This window comes from Alosa alosa, chromosome 21 (assembly GCF_017589495.1).
Source record: "Alosa alosa isolate M-15738 ecotype Scorff River chromosome 21, AALO_Geno_1.1, whole genome shotgun sequence".
Classification (NCBI taxonomy): domain Eukaryota; kingdom Metazoa; phylum Chordata; class Actinopteri; order Clupeiformes; family Clupeidae; genus Alosa; species Alosa alosa.
In genome coordinates, this window is record NC_063209.1 from 5,941,563 (window position 1) to 5,959,185 (window position 17,623).

The 17,623-nt window shown below is 47.4% G+C and overlaps 1 protein-coding gene across 6 annotated transcripts in view; it reads right to left on the reverse strand.

The window, feature by feature from the left end:
• The window catches only part of gria3b (glutamate receptor, ionotropic, AMPA 3b), an 85,964-nt gene that overhangs the window by 55,330 nt on the left and 13,011 nt on the right, over positions 1-17,623 (reverse strand). For all 6 annotated transcript variants that reach the window (XR_007192144.1, XR_007192145.1, XR_007192143.1 and 3 more), the window contains exon 3: positions 7,876-8,115. Coding sequence is in view for 3 of the 6 variants with exons in the window: in XM_048231163.1 (XP_048087120.1) it covers positions 7,876-8,115 (240 nt within the window). In the remaining 3 variants the exon portion in view is untranslated. The remainder of the gene's footprint in view (positions 1-7,875; positions 8,116-17,623) is intronic.

The window sequence follows — 17,623 nt, forward strand, 5'->3', positions numbered from 1 at the left end:
AGGTACCATGTTCCATTAGTTCAGCCATCATTTGAAGTCATCATTTCATGCCAACCAGGACTGCAGTATAAATTGGTCTACAGAAGCAATGAATAGAAGAAAAGAAATTGACTACCTGCGCCTGTCAGATTAAAAAAAAAAACCTTAGTTTGACTTGAACAAGTTATTTAGTAACCGCATCTTTATTTAGCATCATAGGTGAAAATGCTTAGCAAAACATGCACACAAAAATAACCTAGATTTCTCATAGGCTCAAAAATGTAACATTTAAACTTAATTTATATTGTCATGCACACATACATACATATGCACAACCACGCACACACACACACATACACACCCACAAACGAATGCAAACCAACATCATCATACAAAAACATACCAAAAGACACCCACACACACACTTCACATACAAAAGCAAATACAGACACACACACACATTACCATAAACACTAGGTATGTGTAGTTGATCCGTACATGTGCATTATGGAGATTAGCATTCAACATTGCACATCATCCCCCACATTTAGTAATGGATTGTTGTCATTACACCAGAGGATCATTCCCACAGCTCATGTGTAGACACACACACAGAGACACACACACACACACACACACACACACACACACACATAGTATTTTACAGTATTTGCACTAGTATTTTATTGACTGTCTATGCACAATTTCAACAAAATTTTGCTGCTCTTATTTTTTCATTATTATTATATGTGCCCTCTTATTTACTTATTTACTTACTTTTTTGTTTACTTGAATGTTATGTTTGTCTGTGGACTTAAAATTGGTCAAATATGTCTTGTCTTCACCGTGGGATAGTGAGAAACGTAATTTCGATCTCTTTGTATGTCTGGAACATGTGAAGAAATTGACAATAAAGCTGACTTTGACTTTGACTTTGACTTTGACACACTCCACACAATATGAGTTAGCTATTGTGCCGGGCTCGTTCTCCAAGTGGATTTCTCCTCAGCCTGAGCTGAGCTGAGCAGTGTGCTGTGGAGAATGTATTAGCGGAGGGAGAGGAGTAGACATATGGCGTCCAGCCCCAGCACCCTCCGCCCAGGAGCCTGGACACAACCTGCAGCTTAGCCCAACACACACTAGGCTCCCACAGGCCACCCAGCACAAAACAACAGCGCGGGATGGGACTCAGCCAACACCACCGCACTATACACAGCACATATTTATATTTCATTTATATTACTCTAAACCACCTTCTGTAAATCAACTGTATACTACTGTCTGCAATGCACTATATTTCTTGACCTGTCTATGCACCACCTGCCTATACTTTGTATATCACATTGCACTTTTCTGCTTTTTTGCACTTCTGCATTTCACTGTCTTTGTACTTGTACTCTGCACAATGACAATAAAGTTGAATCTAATGTAATGTAATCTAATCTATGTGCACGCAGGCGGGGATCAATAGTGGGTGACTCAGAGAAGGAGCCATGTTTTATCTACATGGCCTCTAGCACGGGCTGCGTCCAGTCCCCGGCACTGACCAGGAGAGCGGGGCATGCTTAAAGGGAGGCTGGGCTGCAGACCTGCCTGGTTTCTCATTACTGACGCCTGAGCCGCCCCTCACAGTGGAGGAGGAAGGATGCATCCAGTCAATTTGTTTTCAGACGGTGCAGAGACCCCCATCTCCTCTGGATCTCTGCATGACGCTCATCAATACTATCACTCCCCTCCCTTTCAACTCTCTTCCTCCACACTTCAACCCTCCCCCAACCCAATACTGGTCCCCAGGTCTCTCCCCCGAAAATGTCACTTGCATAACCCCCCCCAAACACACATTTACACACACATACACACACACACGCACACACACAAATAATCTGCCAGTCACAAATGTCAATGAAGAGCAAAAGTGCTTTGACTCAGTGGGGATGGTAGCAGGGCTGGCTGCAGCGCTGGTCTCCTCCCTCTCTCCCTCTCTCCCTCCCTCCCTCTCTCCATACATATTCTTTTTTTCCTTTTTTATTTAGCTGGCGAGATGGGGGTGCTGCAGAAAATGCACTATGCACTCACACTGATGCAGCAGGAGAGAGAGAGAGAGAGAGAGAGAGAGGGAGAGGAGTAGATAGGCTAGAGAGAAGAGTGGGTAGCAGAGAGAGAGCGAGAGAGGGAGAGAGAGAGAGAGAGGGAGAGAGTGGGGGAAGAGAGCGTGAGAGAGTGCCCCCATAAATCAAGTGGAGGTGAGAGTGCTGAATCAGGGACATGAGGTAAGGTTGATTGTGCCTGGGAGAGACAAGAGAGAGAGAGAGAGAGAGAGAGAGAGAGGGAGAGGAGTAGATAGGCTAGAGAGAAGAGTGGGTAGCAGAGAGAGAGCGAGAGAGGGAGAGAGAGAGAGAGAGGGAGAGAGTGGGGGAAAGAGAGCGTGAGCGAGAGAGTGCCCCATAAATCAAGTGGAGGTGAGAGTGCTGAATCAGGGACATGAGGTAAGGTTGATTGTGCCTGGGAGAGACAATAAACCCCGTAATCATCCGTCTCTGCTCCACAAGCCGGCCAATTATCTGGCCGCACCTGACCGCCGCAACAGAGAGGGCAAAATCCATCTCACTTCTCCTCATATAGTCCTGATTCCACACACACACTTTTTCTGGAACACTCTTCCTTTATTTGTTTAAATAAATAAAAAGGGGAGTGTGTGTGTGTGTGTGGGGGGGGGGGTGTTGTATATATTCAGTGATCAGCCAAACTTATGCCTGGGAAGACCCAACATCCCGGAGGGAGAGAGATGGTTGCCTTAAAACAAGGTGACACAAAAAAACGCTAGCGCTGTCAGTGATGCTACTGGGTATTCTGATGTCGGGGGGAGGAGGAGGAGGATGAGGAGGGGAATGATCTTCCTCTGCATTACTCTGCAGTATGCATCACTGCAAATCTATAGCTGCACTCCCATCCAGTGGCAGGGCAGCATGAATATTCATACACATCACCACACCAGGCAGCTCCTGCAGTGCAGTGCCCTCATGCCAGGTCACGTGCAGGGCGCTGGGGTTGAGTGGAGGTGATGGCAGACAGGTGAAATATTCCATTACAAAAAAAACTTAAAACCTCCAGAGTGCAAAAGCTGTTCTCATGTATTTCGACAAAGACCAGATATATTTAGTCATAGCTGTACCTCAGCTCATCCCTAGGCCGTGTGTAATAATGCTCTGGTATAAAAGCAGATCTGTTTTTAATAGAACTGATAAAAGCTCTTATGTTTTAGTTCTACTGGCTCTAAAGCAGCATAAATACACTGCACCATTAATGATATGCCAGCAGCTAAGACGCGGGTCACAAATGTAAAAATAAACTTATGCAAAATCTGCTTTTACCATATTCCTTTTAAATAATAATATTCAAAGTTATATTTATTACTTTAACACATTGGATATTAAATCCAATACTTTCATTGTGGGTGAGCCACTTGCAATTCTTTTTCTTCATCATTATGATACACAGACTGTCACTTCTTGAAAATGATGGAATTAATTGCTCTCTCTCTTTCAAATCAAGCAGAGAACAATGTAAACACCCTCGGTACATGCTGCTTCATTTAACAAAGGACTAATGTGTGATCTATATAGCTTGGGTATTTGTGACATTTGTTCTCCAGATAAACGCCGTGTCTCACCATTGCCCTTTTGTTATGCCTCGGACTCTGTGGCTGTTGGACATGAGAGTGGGCAAGGTCGTCAATCCAGCAATAGAGAACCAATTACCATCATCAGTGTGACACATCTCAGACAGGAACGTTCCATGGCCCATACTGATTGTACTGGATGTTAGATCATTTCTCCAGCACAGTGTGCTGGAAACACACTAGGGCACTGGTGTGAACCCACTGGAATTCCTGAAAAGCATTTTTATGGGCAGTATTGGTATGGCAAAATTGACATGTAACTCAATACCATTCAGTTAGCTATGGAGATCTGATTATCCTTCAAAGCCCCAGACTACTATCTTTATCGAAATTACAGAATGATTCTGAAGGTAGAGCAATTTGGCTCCCAAATGTCAGGGTGAACAAATACTGGTTACACACTTAAGCCACAGTAAAGAAATCCAAGGTTTAACATAAGCAGTGGCCTGCTGGCCAGGGCCAAGTAAAGGAGCATGTTGTGCAAGTTGGTTGGCCAGTCACTGGCCCATTTGTTTCAGTTCAGGGTTGGTATTTCTTCAGGTCAGTTTTTCCGCCAGTTATCATCATGAATCAGCTTAGTTCACCTATGATGCTAACTGTTGAAGCTAAGCATGTTCACCTATGATGCTAACTGTTGAAGCTAAGCATGTTCACCTATGATGCTAACTTTTGAAGCTAAGCATGTGAGGCCACTAAAATAAAGAGGGCTGATTACAATGTAATAAATTAACAGCATTGTGTGAAACTGACTTTTCTGGGCCAGCAAATATATACAAGGGGCCAGCACACATCTCACCTAGCTAGGTCCACCTGCATTGGCTCAGACAGAAAGTACTGCTCACCGTCTTGGACACTGACTGCTGTGTAGCTGCCATGTTACCGCACTGCAGGTGAGCCGCTTCATACGGACTCCCTGCAGTGAGGTGACGGATAGATCACCATCTCCCCCTATGCCTGCAGGGCAGAGATCTTCCTGACCATGTTTACCATTTATTTTAAAAGACAGACATAAAGCCAGTGAGAGTGTGTGTAAAAGGGAAATAACATTTACTGTTTGCCTGACATAAATCCATCGGCAAAAGGTCTTCTGTGCCTACTGCCTTCAAACGCAGAGGAGAGGTGACATTCGCTGTATGCCAAACCTTCGCGGTTACTCCTGGTTCGCCAATCCATGCATCTGTTGCCCGTCCAACTGCTTGAAATTCTTTCAAGGCTAATTTGAGCTCTTTCCTTAATAAATGATTTATCTCTGCCTTTTTCCGCAGAGGTAAATTTAAAAGCAGCCTGTGGCCTACTTGATCTCCGTTGGTTGGTGCACAGACTCCCAGCAGCTGAGACTCCGCTTCCTTGACTGACCGCCAGTGTAAACACTTGGCAGTAGGCTGCGTTTAGCGTTACTGTGTCAGAGCCATGGGCTGCTCATGTCTCCACATTCACCCGCAACACTTCCTGGGTGACTTAGTGGCTTCAATGGCTGAATAGTGTGCATCCAAAAGAGTGTTGTGCTGTAGCATGTTTATGCATCCTTTGATATAATGTAACTAAACTGTAATGTACGATCTACACTGTAATCATCAGTCTACAACAGCATATGGCTGCTCTTTACTTACGTAATACTAGCAGATTCTAACAGATAAGTCCAGTGTTACATAACAATAAAATATCTCGGTGCTGTTTATCTTACTCAATATGTTACAGTACGCTTCACAGTATAGCTGCGCTGTAAGAATGGCTAATATAAAGTAAGGCTCAACATCCTGTAGAATGCTATCAATACAGTAGTTCTGTCAGGGCCACATACACAAAAAAGTTTGGCTACTGTTGGATTGTGTGTGTGTGTGTGTGTGTGTGTGTGTGTGTGTGTGTGTGTGTGTGAGTGGTTTCTACTCCTGCTGCTTTTATCTCTGGTCTGTGCATGCTGACCTGCCGTGGCAGCTCCCCGATAGAGGAGGGCTCTTTGATACATCTGTCCGCTTGATGTGCCAAGTGTCAAACCCCACTGAGGTGTTTGACAGAGAGCATCAATGCAGGGCTCTAATCCCCTCCTGAGGCCACAGTTCCTCCACTAATAAGGATTAGATTTCACCACTGGCCATCAAGAAGGTCTGACATCCGCAGCCAGGCACAAGGGTGAGACATGCCACTAACACAGACCCAAGACTAGGAGGCGTCCTCTACTGATGTGACGTCCACATATGTCCATTTACTTTGGTTCTTTGACCAAAAATGCAATGACTTGAATAATGCCACCTAACATGTTACTATGCCCATATCAAGAATAAATGTAGTCCAATCAAGGGCCATGATGTCTCTTAGAATCATCATTTCCTTTGCATTTCAGAGAAATGAGTACAGTCTCCTTCATGTTTTGTTCTCATTTTCAATGGTGTAACTCAATGTGTTTCTATTTTCGTCTAACTCTCAAACTTGCCAAGTGGAATAAATGTGACTTCTTCTGTGGACAGAATTTAGGTAATTAAACCAATTACTTGACTTAGATAGATTGTCTAGATTTGTATAAATGTCAAGAATGTAATAGCTAACTAATATAATGTAATAGCTACTGTAAATAATATAATGTAATAGCTAACTAATAGAATGCTAGTGTTCAGCCAAAACATGCTGGATTTGCAAGATGAACTATAAAATGTCCAAATGGTTACACAAATCCTAGTGAAATTATTTACAAAAACGGAAGTAACAGAACAATGAGATTTATATATATGAGATTTAGATATATATTTAAAATAATCTGTTTTATAGTCATACATATATTTATTTGGAGGAGCATTCCATGTGTTTATCATACAAATAAGCCCAAAAGATATCTGTCTGCCTTGTTTGTGTGTATCGCCAGGCTGACCTTTGAGTGGCGTAGCTGGACGTGGGCAGACACTGAAGGACGCTGATGTGAAAGTCATGGCAGCCCACAGAGCTCCCTCCCTTTTGTCTAATCTAATTAGACACACATTATCTCAAAGAACCACAGAGGACTGAACCTCAGCCAGCGGATAGCACAGCTCTAATAGGGCCCAAATACCTGCATTCCCACATTAAAGCTCATTTGCCTTCATGAGCAATAGCAGCACAAATTGCAGCTACACACACACACACACACACACACACACACACACACACACACACACACGAGGCAATTCCCTTAAATTAATTGCTTAATCCCTCCAATTTGTGAACAAGGGGATTGGTTTATTTTCATTCATTCATTTCATTCACTAAGGAGAAAAAAAAGAAGAAACACCTCATCCCATCTCGACACAATGCACATGACACACCACCGAATGTGGAAACGCTTCTATAGGTTGAGCTGTGTTGTGCGTGGGGAGGGTGGGGTCTCTCAAGTGTGGCCACAGGGTCAGGACCTCTCGGCGATGTGTAGACACAAAGAAGGGCATTCGGCAGGAAGGGGCCACAGAGGCTACTGGCCCCTCTCGGCCTCCTCACAGTTTTTATTAATGCACCATCCATTTTAAAAAGCAGCCGCCATCCATGTTGATTAGGGCTTGTTTCATTTGATTACCGAGCGCATGCCATTTTACTCAAGCATGGTCTTTTCCCGGCTTCTTTGAGAGGAACAGGTGTGCCAAGTCTCTCGGCTTGGCTCTCGAATCAAAGCAGACAAATTACATTTTGTGTTTGGGGCTCTTAAGAATAATGAACCCTGCACCTTCAAACACACCCTGCCAGGAGAGAGAGAATGGCCCTTGCACATCAGGATGCCTTCTGAAGGATCCAGCCTCAGGCTCTAATTCAGTTGTCACTATCTTGTGATGTACGAACCTGTTTGGATTAATAAAACTATTTAACCAAGTGTAAAGAGGCCCTTGCACTGAGGCAACACCCACATCTACGCTACACTGATTACAGCTTTAGAACACCAGCTACTTTAGGCCTAGCCAGATAAAGAAAAAATAATGGGAAATGACAATGCACAGTTCTTTAAAAAATGTGAAGAAATAAAAGTTTGATAGTGCTTACTTATTGTCCTGTTTAACGTTTTATGACAAAATTAGGACAAAAGCATAATAATCTTTTACCTTTAATTAAATGCTTCAGTGCCCCTGAAAATATCAAATCTATCACATACTGTCGTGATTCTTTTTTGTTGCATCCCACATTTTACTGAGCATCTGTACAGAGGCTAACTTCAGGGTGATCGCGTCGCCTTTAGGTCACTGCGTGGCGTGTAAAGCACTCACCTCTGTCTGTGTCGTAGAGGTAGACAAACTTCTGCCACTTGTACCGGGAGAGGAGGCTAAGCACAGCCCCCTTGAGCGCCGGGCGCATCTGGATGACAAACTGCACGTCGGAGTCGATGGGGTAACTGGGTGTGATGAAGGAGGTGTGCAGGGCCCCACAGAAGGAGGTCAGCGTGTTCATGGACTTCTTGTCGTAGAAGCCAAAGATGGCATACACGCCTCTGGAGAACTGGGAGCAGACTGGAATCAGAAAACAGAGGAGAGAGAGAGAGAGAGAGAGAGAGAAATGTGCTGTTAGCTCTCGGCAAAGAAAGCATAGCTGTCCCCGACACACAAAAAAGGGAGGAAAGAAAAAAAGAGGAGTGAAACCAAATGGAATTTCTTTCCCACATTCTTTACCCAGCCACAGAAAAACACTCCAAACACTCACTTGTAGAAATGGAAACAGACTTACTGAAAGGAGGGGAAACAAAGATTTCCAAAAATAAGCAACACTGAAAACGAGAACATTCCGGACTCATACGAAATACAAACAAATCCAGATCAAGATGAAAATCTGCTTTGACAACATGTGCTTAGCCCGAAAAAGCATAATTGCATTATTCACAAATGAGTGGAGTGCTTTTGGTGAAACTGTCAGTACGGAGAGAGAGACAGAGATAGATCATCCATGGCTTTCTTCCTGAAGCTTGGTCTGTTTGATTGGCTGATCAAGGGTTCATAATCTTCCTGCAACACTTGATGCAAATGGAAGTTAATTATGCCCATTTCTGTGAGCTGGCAACATTCAGTTCCATGCTTTAGATCTAATGCCATGCTGCTGACTACTCGCGCTCGTGAGCATCACGCAGCCCGAGGCAAGAGAGATGGTCCATGCTGCGCGAGGAGCAGGAGAGTATTAATCAGAACGGGACGCAGCTCCGTCTGCATAACATTCACAAATGTCAAACGTCAAATTCACAATAACGGAACAGGCCAGTGGACACAACGGGGAAGACGCGCTGATGTCTCCATTCCGCTGAATGGAAGAGCCCCGCGCAGGCTGATTGACAAGCCGAACCATCAGCTCCCTGCCATGGCAACCGTTTCAGTGCACAGAAAGGAGGCGGCCATAGGCGGAACGCTTCAACCCCCCCTCCCCCCATCACCACTGAAACAACCCCTATGAGTCCCCTGAGAAGCACCCCCTTTATTACAGACAAATACGGGTTGTTATGGGACGGTGAGGAGATGTCCTGCGCTGGGTGTCTGTGAGGGTGTCTATGGCTGAAGAGCCCTTCTGGGCCCCTGATGTGCTGGCGGACTGTGAGGTGTGGAGTTGTCCTCTTCCTCCTCTCTTCTCTTCCTCTCCACTCTCCTCTCTCCTCCTCTCCTCCTCTCCACTCTCCTTCTCTCCTTCTCTCCTGCAGACAGCAGCAATCTCAGCAGCTCCAGCAGTCCCAGCAACAGTACTGCCAGCAGCAGCACGCATCACTCCGGCTAACAGCCCTGATAACAGGGTTGCGGCACACTGACGGGGATATTGTGGGGACGGCTCAACAGCAGCAGCAGGCGGGGGCTCTCAGGAAGAGGCTACGTCCTCTAGCCTTCAGTCTCTTTCATTTTTCTTTTCTTTTTTTTTGTTATTCTCTTGTTTCTCTTTTTCCCCGTTTCTCTCTCTTTTCTCATGTTCACTCTTTCTGTTCGTTCGTTCTCGGGCGCTCTGTTTAATTTAGAGATGCTGCTGACACATTCATTGGCATGTTCCTGTGGGACTCCAGAGCCTGTCTGCCTCCCTGTTTCCAACTGTCTGGGCCTGATTAGGGTTTCAAACAAGCACCTCGCCTCTTGCCTCTAATAAAAATGTTTCTTCCCCCGCCTCTCTCTCTCTCTCTCTCTCTCTCCCTTTATGTCCTTCCTGCTTCACCTGTCTGCTGGCCAGCCTGCTCACTGCTTGAACCCGCTTACCTTGCCTCCACCCACCTCCATCTGGAATCTCCCTTAAGCACCCCCTCCCTCTCCCTGCTCTCTCTCTATCCCTCTCTCTCTTCTCTTGACAAGCCTGGCTGTCCTCTTCACCTGAGTGCATTTCAGATTGTGTTCAGTAATATCATTCCTGCTCTCTCGCCCAGGCCATTTTGTACTTGTGCTGGCCGGAGCATATAAGAGTGGAACATCAGAAGGAAGAAGAGAGAGAATTGGAGAAGGCAGAGAAGGAGAGAAGGAAGGAAAGAATGAGGGAGGGAGGGAGGGAGGGAGGGAAAGATAACAGCTGTGACTGCGGAGTGTCAGTGCCTGAGCGTTTGTGTTATCCTCTTCTTGCCCCTTTTTCTAGGAGTAATTAAGCGAAATTGAAATAAATGTTGTAGGTGGAAATAGACTGTGTCCCCAACTCAGAGGCAGCCCAGGGCCTCGCCTCATCAGCTCCCATAATTCAGTGCTCCTCACGTCACGTTGCATTTCAACGAGGCGTGTTTACTGGGAGGGGAAGAGGAGGAGGGGGAGGAGGAGGAGGAGGGGATTTGGGTGAAGCCACATATTCGTTTTTTTTTCCTCGCCTCACTGGCGAGTCCTGGATCTCGGCGCCGCTCAACAGCCTGGAACCTCGAGGGCTCGGGCGACCCGACCGCTTCGCCTTCCCTCTAGGAGTGCCGGCGGTCTCCACAGCACCACAAACACAAACACACTGCGCCGCTGCCGCTGCGTTGGGCAAATCAGGGACGTGAGAAGGAAGGAGCGCCAGGCGCATTTCAGAACGCATGAGTGATCTAAAGAGCTGGATTCGCCACTGGTGTTGAAATGATTAGAATCTCTCTAAATGCTGCTGTCCTACAGGCTTATTTTCCACCCTGAATAATGTAATCAGTGTTGTGATTTGCGTGGGAGGCACCCCCCCCCCCCACTCCACTCCCCAAAGCCCTGACGGAGAGTCACACACAGCCCTGGGATAGGAAGCGATTGCTGTGAATGTCAGTGGCAATCATGGAGTGTGTGCGTTGGTCGTTCGTAATTCCTCCTCCGCCCTCTCGTTCCCTCTCTCTCTCTCTCTCTCTCTCTCTGTCTTGCTCTCCTCCCACTCCCTCTCCATGTCCCCCTCCATTATCCCACTCCTCGCCCCCCTCACACACACACACACACACACACACACACACACACACACTCCTCCTCATCGCTCCACATAAGCTTTGTCCTCCTCCTAAACACTGAGAACACTGTCACTGCCAGATAGCTCATAAGTGCTTGCTGGGCTGGGAGAGAGGGGGGGGGGATCAGCTCTTCTCATTGTGAGATGAGGTGCTTCAGACGATGCGCTCAAAGGCCAGCCATGAAAACAACACTCTACACAGTCCCTTGGCAGTACACTGTACACTCAACTGACCCACTGAAATATGCTGGTGCTTGGTCTGTGTCCATTACAAGCAATATTATTAGAATACACTTATATATTGAAACATATAGCTGGTTAGTGATTTAATTTGATGTTATATAATGTATTACCTAATGTTATTCGACACTGGCTCATTCTGGATCAAAGTTAGCACTTGACTCACACCGATGACAGGAATAGACCTAGACACCAAACAGAAAGGCTAAGCCACTTGATACAGTTGGCTCTCATTGTGCAATCCCTTCAGTAGCTCTCTCTGTGTGTCTTGTGTGTGTGAGTGTGTATACTGTATATCTGTGTGTGTGTCTGTGTGTGTGTGTGTGTGTGTGTGTGTGTATGTGTGTGAGTGTGTATATATCTGTCTGTGTGTGAATGTGTGTGAGTGTGTATCTGTGTGTGTGTATGTGTAAAAGTGTGTATACATCTGTGTGTGTGTTTGTGTGTGTGAGTGTGTATACATCTGTGTGTGTGTTTGTGTGTGTGAGTGTGTATATATCTGTGTGTGTGTGTGTGTGTTTGTGTGTGTGAGTGTGTATATATCTGTGTGTGTGTGTTTGTTTGTGTGAGTGTGGGATGGATGGCTAAAAAAACAGCCTTCCCCTCGGGCTCTGTGCCCCACCCTCCTGTGGCTAATCTCACTTCTCAATGTCCAGCCCAGAGGCACTAGAAGCGTGGTGTCCCATCCCGTACCACCGGGGGCGCCGCCCGCCTTCCTGCCCACCTGCCTCTTCACCCGGGGGCCGGCCACACAAAGCCTGCCCGCCTCCCCCTGCTGCCCACTGCCCGCCCTCGCTAGGCTCCGGGCCTGCCTGACACGCCACGCTCATGACACTGGCACTTACTCTGCCGAGCAGCCGGCCAACTGCCCATCAGGCTCCTAACAGCTCTCTGCCCGCGCGCGCTGCAGAGGGAGATTTCTTACCTGACTGCTTTGGCAGGCTGCCCACCACAGTCGATACAGTGTGGCTCTCTGAGAGACAGACAGAGAGAGAGAGTGAGATAAAGAGAGAGAGAGAGAGAGACAGAGAGAGGAGAAAAAGGTGCTTCGATGGCAATGCAGTTGTGTGGCTTCATGGCGGACCCAGAAGAGAGAAGGGTGATGGTTCCATTACAGAGGTTATTCGAAGCTCCGTTTATCGTGTTTCGTTTTGCTTATTGACTTGTGTAAAGCTGTCCGTACACACGCACACACACACACACACACACACACACACGCATGCACGCACACACACACGAACATTGTCTTGTTGGGTGGCTGGCTTTAGAGGAGACTACTTAAGATTTGGTGATTGGGGAGATGGTTGCCATGATTACAGAAACAATTACCACTCAGAGACCTCTAAATGCCTCAGTGTTGGAGAGTAGAGGATGGGGGAAAAAAGCCCAGATACAGATGCTCAAAGAGCCTGCCAGGAATCAAGTCATTATCTTCAAATGTCACTGGATGCAGATTTTCTTCCAAGAGCCCAAGAAAACATGCACTGCTCCCGTGCTACATAACAAAAGCAGAGTATTTGCTCCAAATTAATTACATGTAATGTTATACGTGAGACGATGCCTTATACAACACGATAGGTGCTCTACTGTTCCGCAACACGGTGACGGTAGGAGAAAGGCAATGGAGCTAATTGACCACTATGGTCACTGTCATAAAAAGACAGACACATTTGCCTTAACGCAGATACAACAGATAATCCAATTGTTGAGCAAACAACGCACCCAGAGAAATCTGCCTCCAATCTGCACTCCATTGTGACCAGCGTTGGTTTTACGACCACAGGAGAATGCACACACTAGACCCAACAAATGCCACGAATGACCCAACATCTCCTTAGCCCGATCTTTACATAACTTCTGTGTGTGTGTGTGTGTGTGTGTGTGTGAGTGCGTCTGTGTGTGTGTCTGTCAGATCTGAGAGATATATAGAGAGTAAGAGAGTGTGTGTGTGTGTGTGTGAGTGTGCATACTGTATGTGGGTGTGTAAAAAATGTAATGTCTGCCCGAGTGGGCTTCCGTTTCCCCGAGTTCTTGCGCGAGGAGAAAGTAGGGTATGAAACATGTTAGGCTTATGATATTCTGTAATTGGATTTCCAGGAGGCTGTTGACAAAGTCCCTTTGCGAGCGACTAATCCCCAATCAGCGCCGCGGGGCTTGAGCATGCTCTCTGATGGATAAGGAATGCCCCCCTCCAGGCCAGCTTCAGGCCACCAGGGTGGGGAACTGACAGTGACTGGACAGCCAAATATAGCTGGGGAGAGATATAGATAAGAAAGAGAATAGAGAGGAAGATAGGCTGCATAAGCCCATTCAAGCCCAGTCAAGAGAGACAGTGAGAGGGGAACGAATAAAGAAGATGAGGGGGTGATGAAAGAAAGGGATGAGAAGAGGACAGGACAAGCATGGCAGAAGGGAGGAAGAAACAGAGGAGGGGCCGTGAGAATGGAGAGGAGGGAGGGACAGAGGGAGCGAGGGAGGGAGGTGAAGATGAGAGGAGGGAAGGGAACTGAGATAGAGAGAGAGAGAGGGAGAGGTAACAACACAAAGTCATAACAGGACAGACAGCTGTCTTCTCACACGCTTCCTCAGCACCCATCTCCAGCAGAATGAAATAGGTGATAATCAAGACCAGCACTGGATCTAGCCTCTCTCTCTTTCTCTCTCTCTCTCTCTTTTCTCTCCTTCTCTCTCTCTCCCACACGGCCATGGACAATCTGATGAAAGCAGAACAGGAGAAGTAAGACGAGGGGGTGGGCAGCCTGCACCATCACAAAAGGCCTTAAGGGTACAGTTAAGGAGGACATTTTCTAATAGCTTCTCTCTCGCTCTCCGACTAACGAAGCTGCAGTCCGAGAGCCTGGCTTTTCCCCTCCATTTCTCTCCTCTTTAATATATGAGGAGCTGCACTGACTAGATACAGCTTCAGGAGACAACAGCATGGAGTGAAATGGTGGCATTACCAAACATTTTTCTCTCCTCCTCCCTCCCTCTTTCACTCTCTCTCTCTCTCTTTCCCTCTCTTTCCCTCCTTCCCTTTCTGCATCTCTCTCTCCCCTCTCTCTCTCTCTCTCTCTCTCTCTGCTAAATCATCAAGGGTGAACCGTGCTGCTGGCTCCCACGTCCCCATCCTTTACAGCCTCCTCCACAGCACCTTTAGTGCACCAGGCAGCACAGCGCGTATGAGAGAGCACAACCGTGTCTGTTCCCAATCATCAACAGCACACACAGCGCTCCACACACTCAATACACACCCCAAAAACAAAACATAAAAACAATCCACAGCTCCCTTCAGCTCAGTGCATAAAAATCACAAAGTTAGCAGATAGCAGGATGTTAACAGGCAGTATCAGTTTCTGACATCCCTGAGTTGAAATGAATTTATTCTGACTGACAGCTCTTGTCCTTTAGGGGTTTCACGCTGCCTAGCGCTGGGGTCGTGCATCCCATTAAAACACACTCTAATCCCTCCCCATCCCCTCCAACATGGAAACCAAGACCCGCAAGATAACGATCGCAACACGGGTCTCCGACACGATAAAGCGGGACGAAAATAAGCTTTTCTGGGCCGACGCAGCTCTGATCAAATTCCATATCTGCATTCATGGCCAGCAGCGCTGATGGTGGCTGATCCGGACTGGAGAGGGATTTGTATTGTTTGGTTGATTACAGGCATGAATTTAAAACAGTCTCCATGGGGCAGGCTCTCTCACTCTCTCTCTTTCTCTTTCTCTCTCACTTCCTCTCTCTCTCTCTCTCTCTCTCTCTCTCTCTCACAGCTCCTTGCACTTTCCACTGCCCAGAATAATAAAAGGAAGGCATGGGAGGGGGAGGTTGTTTAACCTTGAAGTCCTCACATTTAGAATTCTCCTTTCTCCTTCTTTTCACTCCTCTCTCTCCCCCCTCTCTCCCTCCCTCTCTCTCTCTCTCTCTCTCTCTCTCTCTCTCTCTACACACACACTCCCTATCTCTTTTTGCTCCCCTGCCTCCTGTGTCTTAGAGAGTGTCATGTTTGAGGAATCCTTGATTATGTGGCAATAGCTTGCTGAAAGGCTGGAGCCCAATGGGGAAAGAGCAAGCAAGACAGAGAGGGAGAAAGGAAGAGAGAGTCAGCAGAGTAAGAAGAAGGGATGGAGAGACAGGAGGAGGACAGAGAGAGAACACAGGCACTGGCTATGGTGGCGTCCCCCTCCTCCTCACTCCTCCATGTTGTCTCCTGCAGATCTGAGGCCACTGCTGCACTCAGCATGACTGAGGCTGTGGGCTCCATGGCCAGCTCAGACGGGAGACTCTGAGGTGCAGCGCACTGACGTGAAGTGCAAACAGCCTCCGCACAGCACAGCACAGCACAGCACAGCACAGCACAGCACTGCACAGCACTGCACTGCATTGGCACTAGCGTCGGGGGTTGGGGGGTGAGGGGTGTAAAGGAGTGTTGGGGGGTGGGGGGGGGGGGGGGGGGGGGGGGTGGTCTCGCTGCCGTTCATCATCAGCATCAAAACCTTCTCCCACTCACTGCACACACATCCGCCATGGATGCCGGAGACACTGACACTTCCAATAGGGGCTTTCAAGGGTGTGATTGTGAAAGAGAGTGTGAGAGTGAAAGTGAGAGTGAAAGAGAGAGAGAGAGAGAGAGAGAGAAAGAAAGAGAGACAGAAAGAAAGAGAGGGAGAGTGGGAGGGAGAAGCAAAGATCCAAAGGGACTAGGCCGCTGGAATGCTGGGGAGGGGGGGAGGTCACATATTTACAGGGAGCCGCAGTCTGGCGAGAATAACAGCGGGTGCGAGTGATCGGAAGTGACGCGGTGGCCTGGGAGCGGCGCGGGCCACTGCCTTGGGAGGCTGCTCGGGTTAAGAGGAGGAGAGGAGAGTGCTGAGCAGTGCAGGTGATCAAAGAGACAGCTATTAGCCACTGGAGGGTCACAAGCTGTCAGGACCAGGGAAACCACGAGGGCCAAGAGAGCAAAAAAAAAAGAAAAAAAAGAAAAGGAAAACGCACCACATTCATTCTGCTGTCGAGGCAAAGCAGCTTATTAGGGCCGCAGACTCCAGCCTCCACCGTCCCAGAATGCATAGCATGTCCCCTGTCGCCCCCGGAGCTGTGACAGCATCGCTTTGCTTTTTCCTTGCAGCTCCGCGGAGCCTGGTGTGCCGCTTCAAAAGCCCTCCTGTTTGCACATTTATTTATTCATTTCTCCCCTTTCTCTCCCTTTTCTCTCTCTTTCTCTCTCTTTCTCTCTCTTTTTCCCCGCGGCTGGCTCCTTCAGGTCCAGAGAGGCCTCCAGAGCCGTGTGAGGAGTCAGGGGCTGACATGGAAATGTTCCAGATTGGCTTTTCAGTCCGCAGCTGCGGAGGATTGTGCTGCATCTGTCCGCCCAGGGTTGACTTGCTGATTCACGTCCCATCCGCCTCAAAATGACAAAACCCAATGTCAACCAATGAGAAGGGCAGGAAGAGAGAGAGAGAGAGACAGAGAGAGAGAGAGAGAGAGAGAGAGAGAGAGAGAGAGAGAGAGAGAGAGAGAGAGAGAGGAGAGACTGAAAAGTAAGAAATGCTTTGCAGGTTGGCCACAAACTGATTTAATTTGCCACATTACATTGTCATGCAAAAGTGGTGGAGGCCTCGCATACAGTATGCAAATACACACAAACACACTCACACACACACACACACACACACACGCACACGCACACGCATACTGTACACACACACACACACACATAAGGCCTGCTTACGTATCGAATTGAATCTGGTTTTTATCTTCTGATGCTGAGAGCAACTGTTCAAATCACACCCCCTCCTCTCATCTCTTCTCTCCAAAGAAGCAGGCAAGGAGCAGAGCACAGTGGACAGAACACACACCATGGTCATTTACTTCTCACGCCAGGGTGCAGTCAGCTCTGCACTGAGACCCAATTACTCACCCGCACTGAAAACAAAACTAAAAAAAGAGAAAAAAGTGCAGAAAAATGTACACAATGCAGTAAATGAAGGGCCCATGCTTTGGGCCCATGCTTTGGGCCCATGTCCATTCATTCGAGTGTGATCTGTTTTTTATGCCCTGATGTACAATACTGGGTGTGACACTTGGCCTCAGATGATTTCTCTGATGCCCACTGGTCCATGGGACTGAAAAGATCGGCCTAAGTGTGCTGTCACATTAGGATACTGCACAGACTATCATAAGGGCTAATACCAGAGCCTCTCATCCAGTCCACAGAGGACATCACAGTGCAGCCCTGGTCCACTTTCTGGATGGTCATTGCATGTGCGCCAACGCTCACATTCATGAGCAGAAAAACAGCAGCCTAAAGCTGAGAGCAGGCAGTCAATGAGGGTTTTACAGAAACAAAAATTCAACAAACAATAGAGAAATCCGTCAATA